Below are 19,654 nucleotides of genomic sequence, written 5' to 3'. Positions count from 1 at the left end.
ACCGTACTAGCAAGGGCCCTGGCCGTCAAGAGGGTTGGTTTCTCTCTGCCCCAGCACCAATTCATCACCCCCAAATGCCGTAGCTTTCCTGTCCATCACCACCAAACGCCAGCCATATCTTCGCCGTGCACGCGGGGCTGGAACGTGTTCGCACATCTCCCAGCCGTTTCCCGTCCACCCCGTTGAGGCTGCTTGTGCTCTCTGCTCCAGCCCACCCCCTTCTCCTCTCCAAGGTGATTGTCCAATTAGAGCAGGTGCTCCCTCCCGGCTCCCCCTGCCCTTGCCGAGCCTTTCATTTCGGTACAATCCCTTCACGAATCACCGTCACTCACCTCCACAACCACCACAAGGTCCACACAACCACAACCACCTGGCTGCTCGCCCGCCCTCTGCGTGCGCCGGTATACTTTAATTGTCGCTGCTCATCAGCAATATCGCCGCTTCTTCTCACTGGCCGCGCACACGACTGCTCACCCTCGCGGCCGCCTGCTGCGTTGGGGTTCCACCAGTTCCCGGCTGACCATCCTTCCTGCAGGGCTCTTTTATTGACCTGCAGCCACTCTCCCAGTCTGTCATTTGTGCCAGTCTGCGCCCAGTCGGCCCGCCTCGTGTCCTACGGGCGGGCTGCTTTTGCTATACACTACCCATCTCTAGTGCTGCGGATACTCCACAACAATCCTTCATTTCTGGAGATTGAACTGCTAAGATTGTACCCTTGGCCAAAGCCACGGCAGTTTCCCATGTTTTCTCATCAACCGATGCTGTTTGACCATTTCTATTCTCGCTCTAAACAACCATCGCTTGCTAGTTTGGCCTCCATGTTTACCATTGCGCCTCAGCGTTTCAACGCTTGGTTTCGCGCACAAGCTCATCGTTGACTACGGAACGTTTCGCCAAAAGCTATATTTGGTCTTGTCGCGTGCTATGATACATACTGACGGGAGCCACATACCCAAGCACGTTAGAAAGCACGCGACGAAGAGAGCTATGGCTCAACTTGTTCAAGATCTCTTCGTCAAGGATTCTGCCACTTGTCTCGCGCCCAATAATCGAAGCGCATGCCAAACGCCATCAGCACATGTCTCCTTGTCTTCATGCCTACACACACTCTCGCCTCTTTGTTAACCATCAGCCTCGCTGCTTGGCAGCGGCTCTTCGGGTGGATCCCACATCTCCTTCCCTAGGGACTGCTAGATGTGGAGGTCGAAACCACATTCACACCATAGTGACACCTGCTGTCGATCCCAAGTTCTAGCCAGGTCCCACAGATGTCTGTCCTAGCGGGCCTTTGGCTTTGCACGGATGTCTCCTTTCTCTTCACTTCCCTGCGCATCTGGACTACCCGACGATTGAACCTGAAGAAGAAACGAGTGTATGGAATCATGTCGACACTTCGCATACCATAATGCCGCAACTATCCTGCATGGATCAATGTGACTGCTCAAAAGTAGACAACTCCTGCTAGGCCTCATCCTCGCAACTCAATACCTACTCGCTAGGAGGACATGCCCGAATACCCCAGTGCAGCAGTCACGCAGTATACAGAACATCTCGCGCAATGCGAAGATTCGCGCACGATGAACCACTAGTGCAATCTCCCACGGCTAAAGCGCCAGATGATCGCCAACACACAATGACAAACAAAGTGCCGGACCCATCACGTTCGCATAGCCCCCGTTTCGAAACCTACCCTCCTAAACCCAAATCAACCCGCTGCCCCCCTGCCATCCGAGCCTATATCGCAACTCCTATGCCTTGCCACGATTCATGCTATCCTTATGCCTCCTATACCCGGCCTAGACGCGTGCAGATCCTTGCTTATAACAATATCCAGCAGTAACCAAAGGAGTGGAGGTAATTTCCTCGACGTCCTGTTTTGTACCGCTTCGTTCGGCGCTTTTACTGATTGGTTTCCTTGTTCGTCGCTTTTACTGAAACCATCCATCTTTTCTTTCATCGGAGGCAACCTGCCGGGCGGCATGATCGACGTCGATAGTTTGTGAAGATTGACCATGTGCGCGATCATGAGATGTTTATTTCCCCCTTAATACTTGCAGTATCGTTTGGTAGATCTCGTCCCGTTGCGCACTTCTTGCTGATGGCTATAATGTACATCCAGGCATACTTGGCTTGCAAGTCATGAAGAACATGACAAATATCATCGGCTTTTCGTACCTTCCTTCGCTTTCCCATCAACATGGCCTTTGCCGATCTATTGAGTGTTTGCAACGTCAGTCAAGCACTAGTGTTTCCCCATGGATCCGTGATAGGAAGGTGTCAGTAGGAATCGTTTCAACAATCAGATAGTTTAGCGGTGAACTAACTATACATGTAATTAGCTTTGACTACAGATATCTAGTGTTGCTGAGGCAAGGTGATCCTATGAGTCCAGTATATCCGTTGGCCTAAAGGAGTAGTATGATTCACAACCGCCCTATCCGAACCAAAAATATCTCCGCAATTGAAGTGCCTTCACAGAACCAGCTAAGAAATGAGCCGCTCGCCTTGAAATGTTGCGTCTAGGTGGCTGTTTTGCTGAAGGTTTAGGCAACCCCCCATACTGGAGGATGTACGACGTCTCTAAGTGGCGTGAAATGATTAGCAAAAGCCGAGTTACAAGTCAGTCAAGTTCAACCTGAAGCATGTGATAAAGCGCGACTACCCTATTATTACTAAAACAAGTCAACCCTATTCTTCATTCATCTCCCGTTGCAAAGTCACTTCCGTAGCAGCCGCGTACAACAACCCTAGAGGGGAAGCTACCGATGGAGGGTATAAAAACTACTATTATAAGGTAGAAAGAACAAGCGATATCAGAGCAGGTAATAACTCATACAGTACTGCTCTTGAAAATCCTATACCAGGCTTCCCACGCAAGATATCCAACCATCTACTAACAGATATCTCGCTCCTTCCTCAGCTCGGACAACTACTTGTTCTTTGGCGGCACACCAACTTGCTCCGGCTGCCCTTGACCTGCATAGCTGCCTTCCAGCTCACTACTAAACGGCCTGACCGTTTCAGCCGTATGCTTATACATCCCGTCACCACCACCACCATACTGCGTAGGCTGCGCGTGTCCCGGCGGGGGACTCGACGCGCCATACACTGGCTGTCCGCCCATCGGCGGCGCCTGGTTAATCTGCGAGTTGTTCTGACCTTGCCACCCCTGCTGCGGAGAAACACCATATGGGCCCTGTGAGTTGGGAGACATGGAGCCCTGTGGGGTGGTCGACTGCGGGGCCCAGCTGTCGTGCTTGGAGACGCCGAACGGAACTCCTGTGGCGTTTTGCTGCATTGGTGGTTGGTAGTATTGGGGAGGTGAGTTGGGGCCTGGTGGGTAGGTTTGCTGAGGGTATGTGCCATCTGTTCCTGGCGCAGGGCCTACGGCGCCTGCAAAAGGCTGGGCTTGCTTGTTCTTCTTACGACGCATGAAGAAGAAGACTGCGAAGCCGATCAAGGCAAGACCGACGATAGGTCCGACTACGGCGCCCGCAATCCATGCTTTGCTCTCTTTCTTCTCTTCTTCGGGTTCTGGGAGTATAGTCGGTAGACTGGGGGTAGTGGTAGGCGTAGGGGTGGAGCTTGCTGGAGTAGAAGGCGGGCTGGAGCTTGGTGCTAAGATGGTCAGTTAGTAGATAGTCACCAACGACGAAGCATAGGAAAATGGTATCGCACTCGTCGAGGAAGTAAGAGCGGCCGAAGGCTGCACTCTAAAATAACTCCAATTTTTCGAACTGATTCCGCAATTGATGTTTGTGAGAGGATCCGAGTCACGCTCGTTCTCATACATAAATAGCGTATTACATATGGAAAACGATTTGTCTGAGGCGAAGACCTCGGTACTAATACCAGTCAGTCACATCTCCTTTGCTATCTAAGTTTGAACATGTTCGAAAAATACATACCAGGGCCGTGTCACCAAACTTGCAGACTGAGACACTCCGGTCGGCGCAGGGTAGATCAAACCCCCAGAAATGCAACCGATCGGTATACGAGTTGCGGCACACCCGTTGAGGGTGGTCGCACAACATCGCCAGTAATCGGCATTTTGATAATATGTTCCACCGAGCTCGCATTGTCTAGCCGACCACAATCCATTCTGCATGACCCATCCCATATACCGAGCATCGTTTTGCTTCCTCAGGAGTTCAATGTGTGGAGCGGGAGTGATAGTTGCGTCTGAAGTCGAGGGCGTAGGCGCAATTCCTACCGCAAGGCTGCCTGAAAAGAGGGCTGAACCTATGACAAGACGAGTGAACATTATGAATGACTGCCTGAGGCTAGAAATGTGTTTCATATAAGTGAGATACTCTTTACAACTTCAGAAACAACGCGGTGGGACGGAGGCTCGAGCTGGAAAGAGCTGAGCTGGAAGGCTGATACGCAGAGGAAAGCAGTTCATAACTTTGACCACTGCCCGTGCCACAAGGCTCGACATTCAAAAACAGCCCCCAATTTCCACGTGCCAAGCCTACCGGTCAGCACTTTGGTTTCCGCTGTACCAATCAGCGGTAGGAAATCCCACAGCCAAGATAAAGCTTTACCAAAAAGAACTCTAATCTTCGTTTTTTGGCGAGAGCTGAGGGTATACGAGCCTGTTGTGGCGCACAGGCTAGCGATACAAGAGGAAATGCGTGATGTGTCCAGCTCGAGCTTGCCGTCTTTGAGCATAGTGGGACGCCGTGGTACCGAGGGCTGAAAGCCAAGAAATAAAGATGCACAATTATGCGAGGCTGTGGGAAGGCTAGCCAACAGAGACTCAATGCTACACTTTTTTTTTATGATGGACTTTTGTATGAGGGGTATGTCGCGCAACGATGGCCTCTCCCTTATGAACGTGTCCAATGATTGGGTAACCTTCCGACCCCGTTCGTAGTATGCGAGTTACCTATATCGCCTTGTTGAGTTCTTGAAGTGGGCTTAGACACCCAAATATCCAGTGGTGCTGGCTCTGGTACCGCAGCGTGCCTGCACCTGTGCGACACTGTGCCAAGAGCTTCACGTTTAATGTTTTTTCGGCTCGTCTGAATGAACTGACGCAGCATGTAGAGTGAGCCGTCTGGTTCCTGCTTACATTGGTGGCTTTGTCAACAATTCTTTCGTTAATCTGGCTCCCCATTGTTCTCGTTCCTCCGCTGTACATTCATCGAAGACCTTTCGTTCGCGCTCCGCCGTTCTTTGCTCCTTGTCGCGCAGCTGTTGGATTTTATCGACGATATAGGTTCGACGTCCAAGATCTACTAGCGCTTTGTCAAGGTCTTCATTGATCTTCTCCCCAGTGTCCTGAAGATGTCAGCTATGCCCAGGCGAGCATATTTGCAAAAAACGTACGATTGAAGCAGGGTAATGCGCTCTCGCCTCAGCGAGAAGTTTATCCCAGCTAGCAGACGCAGAACAAGATGGTAGTTACGATGGAACGTGCTCTTCCTTTTGCGTATCCATCGATGGCACGATGGCAACAGCAGTCGCAAAATCTCCGTCATGACTGATGCTGATTTCGCACAGCTGACCTTCGAGTTCATGCGCATCAATCTGACGTTTCTCCTCAATCTTTCTCATAAGTGTGCCACCAATGGACGTTGTAAGTTCACCCTCGGACGTTCTTTGTTCACCATCGTCTTTGTAGATATTTTCGATAGCTTTGTCAAGTATCAAACCTTGAGGCGGGGAAGACTGCTTTTCACCTCGGCCGGGGAGTTTGATAGGCAGGATTAGGATTTGGTGGTAAGCTCTCGTGTTTGGATCTAGGTGATTGCATGCTTTGCGACAAGCTTCCTTTGCGGCAAATCTACCCGAAAGTTAGATTCGAGTGAGATTTGAGGGCAACTATACGCACCTGCCTGCTAGAAACTCGGAGACAGTATCGATTCTACCCAGGACTTGTGCTGGAGGCCCAAATCGAGCCCAAAAGTAGGTGCGCTCTGGGCCCGAGAGAACACGTGATATGAATTGAGACAGGGGGCGCAACGGCTCGCCATCGCTACGTCGTGTAATGATTGCTCGGAGCCGTGCAATATTGCAGATATCGGTGCCGACTCGCAACGGGAACGGAAAGGGTCGTGGTGGCATGGAGGAGATATGGGGACATGGTCCAATTCCGAGCTCACTAAGCCAAGCCAAATCTTTAGCGTCAATCTCACGTGCCATCGGAGCTTACCCATGCAAAAAATACCTGCCCGCTCAGCCACATCCGATAGGGAGTGTGGATATGAGCAAAAGACAAAAAGAACGACGTGGGCCAGATTCGAACTGACGCTCCCGAAGGAACAAGATTTCTAGTCTTGCGCGATAACCACTCCGCCACCACGCCCGGCAACTCAACTCTGATGAGATGTTGTAGTTGTTGATGAATAATCTGGGCGGATTTGAAATATATATTGTAAGCATTCAATATGACAAAGTTCATACAGCCTGGCTATGCAGGAAAACCCCATGGCGGACACTAGTCTGCGGTACCCCCGGATCAGAGATGCTTACACCATCGTCTGGCCCCATATCCGTCTGCTATCGCTCAATTTAGGATCTCTTTGTGCGACTCTAGATTTGCCTGACCATCGAACTGGGTGAAGTTCTTCGTGTCACGATGCAGTTGCACTCTCCACAAACATTGCCGCCCGGTACAGTCGCTCTGAGGGCACTGGCTGGTTTTCTTGCCTACACACCAGAGTTGTTCAGCAGGCAAACATACTCCTCGTCGCCTTCGAGGATACAATCCCATCTCCCGGACTTGAGCTGATGCACCAGCAACTCCCACCCCGACGCTACCGGATCCGACAGCCAATAACGCTCACTCAGCCTCACACTCGGTCTCTGTCATTGGCGCGTCTCCCACGTCCTACAACTTAACACCCCGATGCCTGTTGCTGATACAGCCACTGCGCATTCACTTGCAACACCCCAAGCAGCGCATCTGACAAAAGAAGTCAGCAACAATGCATCAAGATGCTCCGGCAGTGCTGCAGTCAAGGGGCCCCTGTGCAAGGGCGCCACCAGACTCGCTGCGTTGTGTGGGTTGCATCTCCGAAGCTGCGGTTGGTCTGCAATGGGGGCAACCCGGAGTTGGAGCAGAAGGGGCCAGACATATAATCGCTCAGCTGCCGTCCGGCTTTGTGCCTGGTGAATTCCGCTGATGGTTGTCTTTGTTTGTCACGATCCTACTCAACTTCGAGGACAGTTCCTCCTCACTCGCGCCTTACAGTTCGCGAGTTAATCACACTTGACTAACAATGTCTCAACTCACATCACCGCGCTTACCAGGCGTCCCCACCCTCCAGCCAGACGCAACAGGACCTGTCTATTCACGATGGCGACGAAGCATCAAATTCGCATTAGAGACAAAGGGCACTTGGAAATATTGCAATGGCAAGTGTCCCATGCCGATGCCCGAAGCTGGACCAAACTCCACAACGAATATACAGCCAAGTCTACTTGAGGAGAGAAGAGCATGGGTACGACGTGATCGCGAGGTCAAGCTCGACATTTTCCTCTCTTTGGCGGATGAGGTTATGCAAGAGGTATTCGAAGTAGGGCCGCCACTTCCACCCTCCAACTTGAACGCTAGGGAGATGTTAAAAGCCTTGGATGAGCAGTTTGTAGAATTCCAATTCGCACCATACCATCATGCCTTCTGCCATTTCCTGAATCTACACATCGACCAATACGCCACCATCGATGCGTTCAACACAGAGTTCTCGGCGACATTAGAGGACCTGCTGGATCATGGACAACCGTTATCCAACGCGCAAGCTTGCAGCGCGTACTTCTCGAAGTTACGATGCACACAGAATCCTTGGGTCGCAAAGAAGTTGCAAGAGTGGGATGCACAATCTTCAGAACCAGAACTCGTGGACTTGATGGGAGAGTCACCGCCCTGGTCGTTCGTCCGACCTCTGGTGACAAAGTCCTCACAGAGCTTCCATGTAGTTTCAATTCCAGAAGAGTCTCTAGAGAACAGCTCAGTGCATTCGGAAAGTGACGCCGCGTCCGAACCGTCAAATGCGTCGACTGTCTCTAGCACCACTTCGCAGTCAAGACATACATCTAGTACAACAACACACTCACAGGAAATCACGGTTCAGGCGTCTACTGGAGACATTGTCGAGACCAACTCTATAGCTTTCCGTAAAGAACTAGAAAGGCTACCAGCGTCTGCCATTCCAGAGCGCCGTAGTTCCAAAGATCATGGACAAAAGACGCCGTTATTGAAGGGCACTACAGGAGTTCCCGAGGCAACTCCACTGAACTCGACGAAGAGCATAGCCCAAATGGCCCTTCCAGCACCGGTCGATCGACCCCTTCCGCCTCTTCCACCACAGGCTTTTCAGAGAACCGATACTGAGACACGCTCACGTTCCACATCACCACCCGCTCTAATCACCGTGTCAAAAAGCTCTCCGCAAACAAGTCTGACAGTCCCAACGCTCAAGACGCCTCCACCAACATCCACCCCGACTACGCAGTCACCAAGGCTGAAATTGGAAACAACACACCCCACTCTACGACCACAAACACCAACACCCACACTAGCAACATCGACTGAACTACGGCCGACTGACGTCCACCCGGCTTTCCGTCCAAAGACACCAACACCCCAAGCATCAGCTGAGCGATTGCCGGTTGATATCCATCCTGCATTTCGCCCAGTAAACCCAGCTCTCACTTCGTCCCTACCGCTCAAACTCCCCGACTTCATGAGCTCATCGCCCAACCTCGCGGTTCCATGGCCTGCTAGACCCGACGTCCCACAACGCCCACAATCCTCGCGTGCAGCTCTGCCATTTAACCAACAACGTCACGAGCAGCAGCACCAGACCGACGACTCAAACCCCCACAGCGACGTTTCGCCCGAGCTCTCGCCACTACGCCTCAGGCTCCCCCGACTATCCCGCATCGAATCAACAAACAGCAGCATAATCAGCCTCCCTCTGCAGGGAACCCGTGATTCAGCATGGGAGTATTTATACGACCAGACAAGCGCAATGGTGCACCACCGCCCACCAAGCGACCATTCCGTCTCGCCCATTGAGCCCGAGTCCGAGGAGGCCAGCGTACCTCCTCCTCCTCCTCCTCCTCCTACAGCAGCGGGAAGCGACATCACTGCGCTCCCGCAACTCAAGGGCACCATGTCCAGGGCTCCAACGTTCGACGAGATGATGGTTACCCCGGACCGTCAAGCGGCGCGTTGTCAAGATTCCAGTCTGGCCTTTGGGTCGGCGAGGTGGAGCGGTAATAGTCTGCTTGAGTCGAGCGAGGAGGTTAGGGAACGGGAGAGGGAACAGGAAAAGGAGAGGGAGAAGGAGCAGTTGGCTAAGAAGCATAGGAAGAAGAGGAGTTGGAGTGTCAATGTGAACTTGGCGCGGTTTAGTGCGAGTAAGGGTGTCAAGGAGATTATCTGACAAGTGTTGAAGTTTTTCATCTGGTTTGTTGAAAAGTACGTTCCTTTTGTTCGAGGTGGTTCAAGGGATTTAGCGGGCGTGTTTTTTTCCTTTCTACTGTTACGATACCAAGGTGTCGACGGCTCATTGGGTTTATGCTTCTTCCTTCACGATTAGACAATGTTTTTTCTCCTCTTCTCACGCAATTAGCTATATACCCACCTACTCCTTCTCCCCATTCATCCTCGAACTGTATCTTTAGTCACATACATTGCCTCATTTTATCGACGCTTGCATGAATCAATCGGTGACTTCAGCTGTTCGATGTACTCGGTACTACAGTCGGATCCGACCAGTGTCGCCTGCGTCATAGCATAGGCAAGTCAATGCACATACTCAAACCAGATGAGACACTGTGCGTAAACTTTAATGAGACAAGATGTAGTCTATTTCTACACTAATAGAGCCCGCTATGATGCTTTCATAATCATTCGTCGTCGGGTAATGTATCGTGGCACATGGTGCAGTTCCGGCCGCGTCATTACTAGACAAGACCAGATGAGCGCGATCGTCTCGAGAAACGCCCGAATATCTTCTCGCCCAGTCTTTCAACTTTCTTCCGTCATCTACTGCGTCTCCCGCACAACTTTGTCGACAGCTTTCGCAAAATAGTCGACGTTGTGTGTGTTGAGCCCGGCCATGGAGATACGACCGTTCTTTGTCATATACACATGGGAATCCTCGCGAATCTTCAATACCTGCTTCTCTGTCAAGCCGGTAAAGCTGAACATGCCGATTTGGTCGGTAATGTGGTTCCATGTTCCGGGCGTGCCCATCTCCTCAAGCTTGCTGCGGAGGGCTGTGCGCATCTCCTTGATACGACCCGACATGGTCCTGAGGTTTGCTTCCCACTCAGCGAAGAGTTTCGGGTCGTTCAGCACCGTCGAGGCGATACGGGCGCCGTAGGCAGGCGGGTTGGAGATTTCAGAGCGCTGAAGGATGGCAAGCTGTGAGGCGATGCGGCCGATTGTCGACTCGGCGTCCGAGGAGGGTGAGGTGATGAAGTGGAAGCAGCCGGCACGCTCGCCGTACAGGCCAAAGTTCTTGGCGTATGATTGGGCGATGCAGAGCTCGAAGCCTTGCTCGACGAAGTAGCGAATTGCCCAGCCATCGCGTGCCAGGTCGCCAGAGGCGAAGCCCTGGTAGGCTGTATCGAAGAAGGGGAAGTGCTTCTTCGCCTTGACAACTTCTGCGATCTTCTTCCACTGCTCCTGTGTAGGGTCAACGCCCGTGGGGTTGTGGGCACACGCGTGCAACACAATGATGCTGCCCTCGGGAGCATCCTGTAATGTACTGATCAGGCCCTCGAAATCGAGGCCCTTGGTTTTCTTGGAGAAGTACGGGTATGGCTTGGAGGATAGGCCAACGTTGGAGAAGATCTGGAAGTGGTTCACCCATGTCGGGTCGGAGAAGTATGTGAGACGCTTCGTATCTGGCTTGTAGAATCTTGCGAGGAACAAGGCTCCCAAGTGCACAGCACCGGTACCGGAGATGGTCTGCAAGCTGGTAACCTGTTGTCTCGTGAGCTCGAGTCATGCCTGGCGGGGGGAAGTACTCACCCGCTTCTCCTTGATGGCGGGGCTGTCGCCTCCCAGCACCAGCTTCTGCGAGGCTGACGTGAAGTCTGCGAGACCGGCGATGGGCAAGTACTCGTGGTTGAGGTTGGGGTCGTCGTGGAGCCTGTCGTCGGCCTAGTAAAGAGGTAGCTGTCAGCTCACTGGTGGTTGCTCTTGCTAAGGTGGTGCACTCACGAGCTTGACGACGGGCAAGATCCACGGCTTCGCATTGTCGTCTCGGTACGCGCCAATGCCCAGGTCGACCTTGTTTGCATCTTGGTCGCGGCGAAAGGCAGCCATCAGCCCGAACAGCGGGTCTTCTGGCGCCTGTGGCACCACATCCGCGTTGAAAGAGGTAGCAGCCATTGGGGCGAGATGTGAGGAGATCTGAGTGAGGCGAGTCTGTGAAGAGAGTGGTGAAGGTGACGGCGGCATGACTGCGCGCGAAGAGGTGCTCCCACACCTTTACGTTTCACCGCCGCGACCGCCCACGCTAACCCCGCAGTTTGCTTCTCCAAATTGTTTTGGCCGGCGACGGGGACAGGGAGGGGACGGACACGAGGGGTGCGGAGAATGGGGTGATGTCGCAAGACGTAAAAGCGAGAGCCGCAAATCCACTGCCACAGCTCCGGACAGCCTTCTTTTAAAAGCCTCCGCCCGGCTAAAACATCACGCACTGTCTTGTGAGCAAGCCGAGGCACAGGTCGTCGCATCCGCAGATCATGTCAGCCGTTTTCTGTCTAATCCGCACCATCTCACATGTTGCGGAGTGCCGATGAAGTCCTGTGGGCCGGCAGCGTCCCGGCTTAAGCACCAACGCGACTCCACATAGCACCCTGTCCACTCAGCACGCAGGAGAAAGTAATGAACAATATAGATGCTAGATTCGCGTGTTGGCTATCTACCAGCGACGTCCCCGTCGACACTCACTTTCCCGGACGATTTCATACAACTCATATGAACAAGTCCCACAGGACAAGTGTCGTGCAAAAAGCACATGTGCACCAGAATACCTTCTGTGCCGTGCTCCCTCGCTCCGTCGCGCGCTTGAGCTCCTTGTTTCCGCCTCCGACATTTTCCGCTGTATTGAACGAGTCCTCCACAAGCTGATCAATGTGCGCAGACTGTATGCTGAGATTGTTTGCAAGCGTCGTCTGCAGTTCGGATATCTCGGTGAGCGACTTCTCTGTTTGGCTATAGCAAGGGTTAGTCGAGTACCAGTATCCGTTGGACATACATACCGGACTTTGTCGAGCTGGTCTTCGTACTGCTTTAGCATGTCCTGATTCTCCTGCGCAAACAGCTGAAGCTGCTCGGGATCAAGCTGGTTCTCAATAACCGCGCTGGACTCCTCCTGAGCGTGTGACGTCTTCCCGCGATGATCAACCGACCCTGCCCCCGTGCCGTGGCCGCCGTTCATGCCACTGTAGTCGTTCGTCGCCGGCCCTGTTCCTCTTGTCTTGTACAGCACGCTCTTGCTCTTCTCCACCTCTCTCATGAGCCGTATCTCCATCATGCCACTCTGGAAGCTACCGCATGCTTCTAGCTCGTTCTGCAAGGACCATATAATACTCTCTCGGTGTGCCTTGATCGTGTTTACTTTTGCTTCCTCAACCTCCTCGTCGACGCTCTTCGCCGTTATGGCCCCACCAGCTGCCCATCGTCCCAGGGCACCAAGGCCCTGTTTTGCGCGCTTTCTCAAGGCGACTTGCGCCTGCGTGCTCTGTCGTATCTGCTCGGCGTCTCGTAGCGTGTTGATTGCATAGTTCAGCTCTCGCAGCGATTGCTTTGCTTGGGCATCGATCTCAGTGCGTTGAGCGTCGCTAAGGTATTTGGCGTCCTTGTCCGTGGACGGAGAGGAGTTGCTCGTTCGTGCAACTTGCTTGCGACGCGGTGGATGTGCAGTAGATAGATAGCTTTGACGTATTGACTTCAAGTCATGGTGAAGCTTCGTAATGTGCGTTCGCTATTGCGGTTAGCTACGTGCTCGAAGTTTAGGACGCGCAACGTGTCCTACTATGCGGTAGGCCTCCTTCACGAACTCGTCGAGGTCCTCGATGCAAAACACATAAGGTTCGACTGGCTGTGCATCATGCTTGGCCAGCACCTGGTTAAAGAGCGGCGTGATGTCCATTGCGTGGAAGACGGTCTAAACTTGCTGGCTTCATATGACGAAGCTCTCCCCGCGGGATTGCCATTGCCATCCTAGTCTTTCGCTTAGACCGCCGCCAGCCAATGACGTACAATGCCTCCAGCAACTGTACCTTTACAACAAACTATATACAAACTATATACTTCCATTCTACAACTTGTTCATACAGGTACGTGTTCTCTTCTGAATACGGGATGCTTTTACGCACACTAATCAACTCAGACATCAAGAATGATGATATTCTCATCTCTGGCCTCGATGGACCATCTCCTGTGGTGAAGCTTTACAACTTATTCTTCTCGCTCATTTGTCTAGTCCTGATCATATATAATCAGTTATGCTGACCCCATATAGTGCGGCTGAAGGGCTTCAAGGAGTATCCCGTCCAGCCTCGTGCAATGCGTGCTCCCGAGGTCTAGTCAGCTCTCATCGTTCCGACGTCTAGGCATTCGATGTCAAGGTCAGCCACTCTGCTGGGTTTTTGTTCGTGTCATTGCGAGCAAAGCTCCCAACATCAGGCACCCAGCTCGAGAACGCTAGACGCAACGGACCATGCAGACATTGTACTCGTACTCGTGCTACAGAACGTGACAATGCGGAAGGCGACACTTGCAGCTCGCACCCGATTGGACATCAGCAACAAAGTAAGCTTGCAGATCAAAATAATTCCCATGGGGTCGGGAACTCATGACCTGGGTTGTGCAGGCCTGAATACGATCACGATGTCTATGTTTGGCATTGGTGTCTTCGATGACGCGTGCAGCCCGGAACAGAAACTGACCTGACGAACAACGCGCTCTTACCGAAGGAGGCACCTGACATGTAGTCCGTGAGTATGGATTTGCCCTCAATCTTGGTTTATGCTTTTCTAACCGCTATTGGTTGTGCAAAACATCAGCTTATGCTCAGGCTAACCCAATAGATGCTCAGCCGCAAGGCCGCCACGAGCAAACCTCCAAGGACTGGTCACGAAGTCTCCTGATGTTTGTATAGCCACTTTGATGATGCGTTTGCCTAGTCGGGTCATTGCCGTCGAGCACTGCGGGCTGTTGCGACCTTCTTTTCTTCTTACACTCCCCGTGTTATTTTCATCACGGGCAACAGACAGAAGGTGCAGTGAATCCGACTACCAACAACACCCCATCAATCAATATGCGTTTCGCCAATTCGATTGCCGTCCTCCTCCCAACCGCCATCCTCGCTGCACCCTCTTCTCTCTCGGCCCGCGCTGGCGATGAGCAGTGTGCGCCGACGTCCTACACCCTCTCCAACTACACCCTCAGTACCTCTGGCTCCTATGCTTTCGTCGACTTCAACTTCAAGTCCACGTTTACCGACAACTCCATCATCAATGACGCGGTCATTGACGGTGCTAACTGCAAAGCCGATGGCCCGACCATCCCAAACAACAACGAGTGCCGTGTAGAGGGCCGTAAGCTGCTCTTCGACCTCAGGGGTCCTCAGGAGCAGGCGTTTTATCAGATTACCCATACTTGGGTTTGCAATGAGTAAGTATCTCATACCGTGCTCCTTCATGACCCGAGGAGGTAGTCGGACTAATGCTAACGCCTTTACAGCGCTACTTGGATGTCCGGCAATTCAGTCAAGGTTGAGCCTCTCAACTGCGTCGATAATGCTGGCACTCGTATCTGCAGCGGTGGTCCCCTGTCGATTGTTCCGCAGAACGTGCGCAAGATCTGCGGCAGTCCTCGCTGCTAGTCGGCCTTTGTGTTTCTTTCGAGATCCGAGTATGAAGGGGCTGAGTCTGAAGAAATTTTGATTTGGTCCGGTTCAAGCTTAGCCATTGTAGAAACTGAGGCTGGAGTGGTGTATGAAGTTTTTGGTATTTCAAGTTAACAATAAGTTCATTTACTGGAGTACTTCGAGAGTCGCGGAATCGTCATGGTGCGGGCAAATGGAGTTCCTGTATGAGTATTTCTCTTTCCTTTCTCCTTGTCTCCCTCAAAATCCACTATGCATGTTCTTTCACTAGAATCACATACAAGGGATTATGTTGACAGAGCAACAATTCTTTAAAGAACAAACCTTCTATATTGATGGATGCACCCTGTGATCATCGTCTTACCATGTGATTTGAAAGTACCCAAGGAAATTATGGCTGGAGGAGAAGTACATTTTGAGATGTTTAATATGATTTGGTGTATGAGAGGATTCTGATAGGAAGGGAACCTGGGTCGTGGCTGACTTAAATCACTACAAAGCGCTCCACCCATGACTATTCTAACAGCAAAACGTAGCATAGGTTATCTTTCCATAACGGTACATCTGAGATCGACCCGGTCGATCGATCACATCTTAGCGCGAAGATCAGCGTTGTTGCCCAGGGTCTGGGGCCGTTTGTTGGTGTGCCTTAAACCCCACATGCCAACTCGAGATCTTCATGATCGCTATGGATGACTTTGTTGACAAAGAAGGGCCTGTTTCCTTCGCTACGAAATGGGGTGTCGGGAAGCCGACCAGGCTGTTTGACGACAACAAAGATCTAGCATTGACTGACCGGCTGTGGGATAATCCTCCTGTTCGATATTGCGTACCAGTCATTGAGGTGATGAAAGTGACAGTTTTCAGATGAACGCCACAGATGCGGCATGTTCAGATTTCTTTTCTGTATATGATCTTTCTAATCCTAATCAACACTAGAATGTCAATTACCTGGACCATTGAACGTCAGAAACGGTACGCTGCCCTGTATTTACTCGATGAGCAGAGGAACTATGTGGTTCGGCAGTTACGGGCTTCTCTTTATGGATCCAAGACTTTAGTCCAAGCATCGCTTCGAGATTGCGCACAACATCGGAGCAAATTAACGACAAGGCGATTGAGAGCTTGGGCTTAAGATGAACCTGATGACATATAGCATGTAAATCGTAGCTTGGAGGATCTGGGAGGCCTTGCTGACTACGCTGAGCGCCGCGAATCGGACCTCCCGGACCTTCTTCAGCCCTTCATTAGCAACGGAACGTCTGTGACTGAAGGCAGCCTGGCCTATCAAAAGTTCGATGATGAGAGTTCCGAGGGCTCGACGAGTCCATTCGATGTCGATGACACCGCATTGCCTTGGGGGATGTACTCAAGGTTCAAATGCCCAGACGGAGAAGTGCGATGAGGTGGTTGGGGCAAGGATGCCGTTAAGTGGGTGACACTCCGAATTAGGCCTGGCGCTGTGAATGGAGGACCGATTGCCCGTCGAGTAGACAGGAATTGTTTTCTTTACAGCTACCATCTTAGTCTTGAGCTTAATGCTGTCATCGCGCAGGGATAGCAGCAAGGTAGTGGAAAGTTTGTTCAACCGTTAGAGATCGCCATTCCAATTCTTCCGAAATGCCGCAGAGGTTCGTTACCAGCCCTACATACAATCCGGATCGACGATCTTGGTGCCTGTGAGATCCGATTTGTCGATTTGTCCACGTCGCGGCAGATTTTGCAGCAAATCCCAGCATCTCGAGCAGACGTCTTTTCAGCCAGCGTCAGTGTTCCTGTTACTCAAACAAAATTCGTCATTTGCTGGGCTATGAAATAGCGGGCCATAACGGACGAGAGGGAGCAACGTTGACGAAAGTGCTGCACAATCTCTTATCGATAGATGCAGCCTAATCGATAGCGGTACCCGTGGACACACGACCGAACCATGCTTGGGCAACATGTTGGCAACGTGTGGGTAACATGTGGGCAATGTGGGTAACGTGTGGGTGAAGAAGTGGAGAATCGCTGACGACGGGCTGCAGGTCAGCGAACGAGCGTTGAGCAAGAACCACTTTGCCAATTGTTCTAGAATTCTTGACTACTGCATGGCGACGAAAATTCTATCGCAACTTTGAGTCAATCCTGCCCAAAACTTGAGTCACGGAGAGTCACGGAGACGGCCGTTGTGCGCTGTCTTGGTTACAAAATTCTGGGCGCACATTGTGGTGGCGGACAATGTGTGGAGGTTGCAGACGCGCGGTGCTTGGGCTACTCAACGGTTTTCTTGGTGCTGCAAGGGACCAACCGTCTCGCTCAAGCCAGAGCAGCTTCGCTGAGGGGAGAAAACCGCAAGAGTGCGCATGGCATGTGAACTTTTTCAATGTCAAGGAAGAGTTTCTTGTGAAAGCATGCGCTGAAAGTTTGAATTCGAATTGGAGGAGCCTTCAACGTTGGGCGGCGGCTCGCCACCGTTCTTAGCTCGTTGCCCACGTGCGCGAGAGCGTCGTAGGACCAAGTCATAGAGCGCAACATGATAGAACTATGCCAAATATCTACTGCACACACTGTGTTCGCTCGTATTGTAGGTTAATAAATCAAACAACCTACACCATATGGTAAAAAAGATGATCAATTACCAGACACGATTTTCTTCGAAGATTGCTGGTACGTGCTTGGTTGTATAACAACAGTGCGCGATTCTGTTAAGTCTGGGGTATGGAGTGATCGCCTAGTCAACGTCGATCAGCATTTAACAAGTATTGTCGCGGTGTCGAACTTGAATCATTCTTAGAACCACTATGAAGTATCGAAATTACAAGGCACCATCGTCTCCGTGACACCAATCACCACAATCAGTATGTCAGTATGCATGGCCTGCTTCTTTGGTGAAAGACTCCCATGTTGGCAGGGCGCGTCGTGCGACGCGTTCCTGTCACGCGTGCATATTATCCGAAATTAGCAGACCTCACATCAAGAACAACAACGTTGGTACAGTGACAACGAGAGAGTCTATTTTCAAAATATACACAAACACACCAAGCCGGGACGTCCCATTGCATACAACCCCGCGTCCATGTCCAAAAAGGAAGGAGGCACACTCCTGGAGAAGCGAATGAATGAAATAAGAGTTTCCCGCTAGCCCGGGTGAGGAGGGCTAGGACCCTCAAAATGGTATATCATGACTTCGTAAGACAAGCATATGCCCAAGAAAAAAAAAGGGCGCCGAATCCCAAACCACCTAAACCGCGAATCGTAATTTGTCGTTACAGAGAACGCGGAAGTCGAAAGAGGATGAAAAGCCAAAACAAAAAATCAAGTATGACGGGGTGCGCGTCGATAAAAAGAATGAATAGATTGGCCCGCGACGCTGTCTACCCCCGTCATTACTCGGATTTGGTACAACTCTCATCCCCTCTTCCGCTCTCTCATTAGGGTATACCGCGAATTAGGTAAATTGATTATCGGCGTATAGAGAATATGCGACAACACCGTTTCCCCAACACCAAATGCCATAATATACAAGTGTAGTTGGCACGGCTTATGCGTGGAAAGGCTGGTGACGGCGGGCGTGGCCGTGAGCGTGCCTCTTAGCGTTGACGTACTCGAAGGCGGTGACATAGACGACTTCGACCTGGGTCTTGGTCTTGGCATCCTGCTGCTTCTCGACCTCCTTGACTGCGGGAGCCTTGGTGACGGCGGCAACATCGACCTTCAAGTTGAGGGTGGGCGCGCTGGCTTTGGTAGAAGTAGGAGCGGGCGCAGAGTACTCGGCCTGCTTGGAAGAGGCAGCGGGCGCAGAGCTGTAGTCCTCATCGGGTGCCTCTCCGCCGCACATGTAGAAGTTCGTGTTCTGGTCCAAGTCGCAAGTCTTAGTCTGGACATCATCGGGGTTGATGTACGAGATCTTTGCGCAAGAGGCGGCATCGGTGCAAGAAAGGATAGGGCACCAAGTGTTAGTGGCCGAAGCGGAGACTTTGCCAGTCTGGTTGCCGGCTTGAAGGTAGTATCCTTCGTTCTTGGTAGGGCAGCCGCCGTCCTGGCAATCAACGTAGGATACGTCGAGGTAGTTGTAGGAGAATCCGGGCTTGGTCGTCTCGAGGAAGTACTCCAACTGAACAATGTCGTTGCTCTTGCACTTCTCCGACTTTGAAACCTTGATGGAAATGCCGACGCCGTTCTGGGGATCCTGGTAGTTCTCACTGTAGGTCTCGCCCTTCTTCAGGGTCACCATCTGGTCGGTTGGGCAACCATCGCCTTTGAAGACGGACCATAGGTAGACGGGATAGTCGCATCGATTGATGATGCGAGCCAAGGGCTGTTTCTGGTCGCAGCTCTTGTTCAAATCGACCGCGCTCCTGGCGGAGGCAGTTGCGACAATGGCCGTAGCGGCGGAAAGGAAGGTGGTAAGCTGCATGTTTGCTGATTCTGGACCGGATAGGTAGTTGGGCAAAAGCTGTGGATTCGTAAAATTTCGATCGAAGGAGTGACTGCTGAACACCTGAAAGAGTGAAGTTATTCAGCAAATGAATGTGGGTTGACGAAGACCTGCTTGTTGCGATGGTGCCAGACACGAGGGCGCCTGGGGGATGCGAGTAAATAAGAATGGCTGAACCTGGCATACGCAGCCGGGGGGGGCCACTTACGAACCCACCCGCCATGGGACGAATCGTCACCCATAGCGTGGGCTTATTTAGACCGGTGCCAAACATCGTGGCTTGTCCGGAGAACAGGTGCGGAAGAAGACGCTGTAACCCTGAAGGGCAAGGTTTTGGACAAACTCAGGCAAGCGGAGCCAATCGGGCAAG

The 19,654-nt window shown here is 51.9% G+C and overlaps 8 protein-coding genes and 1 non-coding gene across 9 annotated transcripts; 3 read left to right on the top strand and 6 right to left on the bottom strand.

Moving 5' to 3' along the window:
• Positions 1–2,651: 2,651 nt before the first annotated feature.
• K460DRAFT_368220 (uncharacterized protein) lies at positions 2,652–4,344 on the bottom strand. The gene is made up of 3 exons (XM_040933732.1): positions 3,909–4,344; positions 3,679–3,845; positions 2,652–3,618 (listed from the first exon to the last, which is right to left on the bottom strand). The coding sequence occupies exons 1-3, from the start codon at positions 4,262–4,264 to the stop codon at positions 2,930–2,932; spliced, it is 1,212 nt and encodes a 403-aa protein (XP_040785884.1). The 5' UTR covers positions 4,265–4,344; the 3' UTR covers positions 2,652–2,929.
• Positions 4,345–5,409: 1,065 nt separating this feature from the next.
• Positions 5,410–6,072, bottom strand: K460DRAFT_378492 (uncharacterized protein; the record flags this gene model as incomplete). The annotated part of the gene is made up of 2 exons (XM_040935081.1): positions 5,410–5,791; positions 5,840–6,072. The coding sequence occupies 2 exons, from the start codon at positions 6,070–6,072 to the stop codon at positions 5,410–5,412; spliced, it is 615 nt and encodes a 204-aa protein (XP_040785883.1).
• Positions 6,073–6,232: 160 nt separating this feature from the next.
• K460DRAFT_t47 lies at positions 6,233–6,313 on the bottom strand. Its single transcript has one exon. It is a non-coding gene; the product is annotated as a tRNA-Ser (tRNA).
• Positions 6,314–7,382: 1,069 nt separating this feature from the next.
• K460DRAFT_290535 (uncharacterized protein) lies at positions 7,383–8,789 on the top strand (the record flags this gene model as incomplete). The annotated part of the gene is made up of 2 exons (XM_040929208.1): positions 7,383–8,200; positions 8,699–8,789. Coding segments are annotated over 2 exons (909 nt in total), but the record flags the coding sequence as incomplete, so codon positions are not given.
• Positions 8,790–10,003: 1,214 nt separating this feature from the next.
• K460DRAFT_407680 (PLP-dependent transferase) lies at positions 10,004–11,428 on the bottom strand (the record flags this gene model as incomplete). Its single annotated transcript, XM_040937099.1, has 3 exons — positions 10,004–10,948; positions 10,997–11,128; positions 11,189–11,428. The coding sequence occupies 3 exons, from the start codon at positions 11,426–11,428 to the stop codon at positions 10,004–10,006; spliced, it is 1,317 nt and encodes a 438-aa protein (XP_040785881.1).
• Positions 11,429–11,868: 440 nt separating this feature from the next.
• K460DRAFT_368216 (syntaxin) lies at positions 11,869–13,153 on the bottom strand. The gene is made up of 3 exons (XM_040933731.1): positions 13,011–13,153; positions 12,235–12,959; positions 11,869–12,187 (listed from the first exon to the last, which is right to left on the bottom strand). Exons 1-3 carry the CDS (start codon positions 13,125–13,127, stop codon positions 11,947–11,949), a joined length of 1,083 nt encoding a protein of 360 aa, XP_040785880.1. The 5' UTR covers positions 13,128–13,153; the 3' UTR covers positions 11,869–11,946.
• Positions 13,154–13,511: 358 nt separating this feature from the next.
• K460DRAFT_143184 (uncharacterized protein) lies at positions 13,512–14,160 on the top strand. The gene is made up of 2 exons (XM_040926756.1): positions 13,512–13,974; positions 14,068–14,160. Exon 1 carries the CDS (start codon positions 13,598–13,600, stop codon positions 13,928–13,930), a length of 333 nt encoding a protein of 110 aa, XP_040785879.1. The 5' UTR covers positions 13,512–13,597; the 3' UTR covers positions 13,931–13,974; positions 14,068–14,160.
• Positions 14,161–14,297: 137 nt separating this feature from the next.
• On the top strand, positions 14,298–14,864 carry K460DRAFT_357064 (uncharacterized protein; the record flags this gene model as incomplete). The annotated part of the gene is made up of 2 exons (XM_040932007.1): positions 14,298–14,653; positions 14,723–14,864. The coding sequence occupies 2 exons, from the start codon at positions 14,298–14,300 to the stop codon at positions 14,862–14,864; spliced, it is 498 nt and encodes a 165-aa protein (XP_040785878.1).
• Positions 14,865–18,387: 3,523 nt separating this feature from the next.
• K460DRAFT_288040 (uncharacterized protein) lies at positions 18,388–19,263 on the bottom strand (the record flags this gene model as incomplete). The annotated part of the gene is made up of 1 exon (XM_040929014.1): positions 18,388–19,263. The coding sequence occupies one exon, from the start codon at positions 19,261–19,263 to the stop codon at positions 18,388–18,390; it is 876 nt and encodes a 291-aa protein (XP_040785877.1).
• Positions 19,264–19,654: the final 391 nt, after the last annotated feature.

The sequence above is a fragment of the Cucurbitaria berberidis genome (assembly GCF_010015615.1).
Source record: "Cucurbitaria berberidis CBS 394.84 unplaced genomic scaffold K460scaffold_4, whole genome shotgun sequence".
NCBI classification, from domain to species: Eukaryota; Fungi; Ascomycota; class Dothideomycetes; order Pleosporales; family Cucurbitariaceae; genus Cucurbitaria; species Cucurbitaria berberidis.
The sequence above is the reverse complement of the archived record's forward strand: the minus strand, read 5'-3'. Positions and strand labels throughout refer to the sequence as shown.

Bases quoted from the DNA above. Each gene is read 5' to 3' on its own strand.
- K460DRAFT_368216 (XM_040933731.1), bottom strand. From the start codon at position 13,127: ATGGACATCACGCCGCTCTTTAACCAGGTGCTGGCCAAGCATGATGCA. The intron at 12,960-13,010 runs GTAGGACACGTT...TAACCGCAATAG, and splicing joins TGAAGGAGGCCTACCGCATA to CGAACGCACATTACGAAGCT. The intron at 12,188-12,234 runs GTATGTATGTCC...CCCTTGCTATAG, and splicing joins GACCAGCTCGACAAAGTCCG to CCAAACAGAGAAGTCGCTCA.
- K460DRAFT_143184 (XM_040926756.1), top strand. From the start codon at position 13,598: ATGTCAAGGTCAGCCACTCTGCTGGGTTTTTGTTCGTGTCATTGCGAG.
- K460DRAFT_368220 (XM_040933732.1), bottom strand. From the start codon at position 4,264: ATGTTCACTCGTCTTGTCATAGGTTCAGCCCTCTTTTCAGGCAGCCTT. The intron at 3,846-3,908 runs GTATGTATTTTT...GACTGGTATTAG, and splicing joins AGTTTGGTGACACGGCCCTG to TACCGAGGTCTTCGCCTCAG. The intron at 3,619-3,678 runs GTGCGATACCAT...TGACCATCTTAG, and splicing joins CGCTCTTACTTCCTCGACGA to CACCAAGCTCCAGCCCGCCT.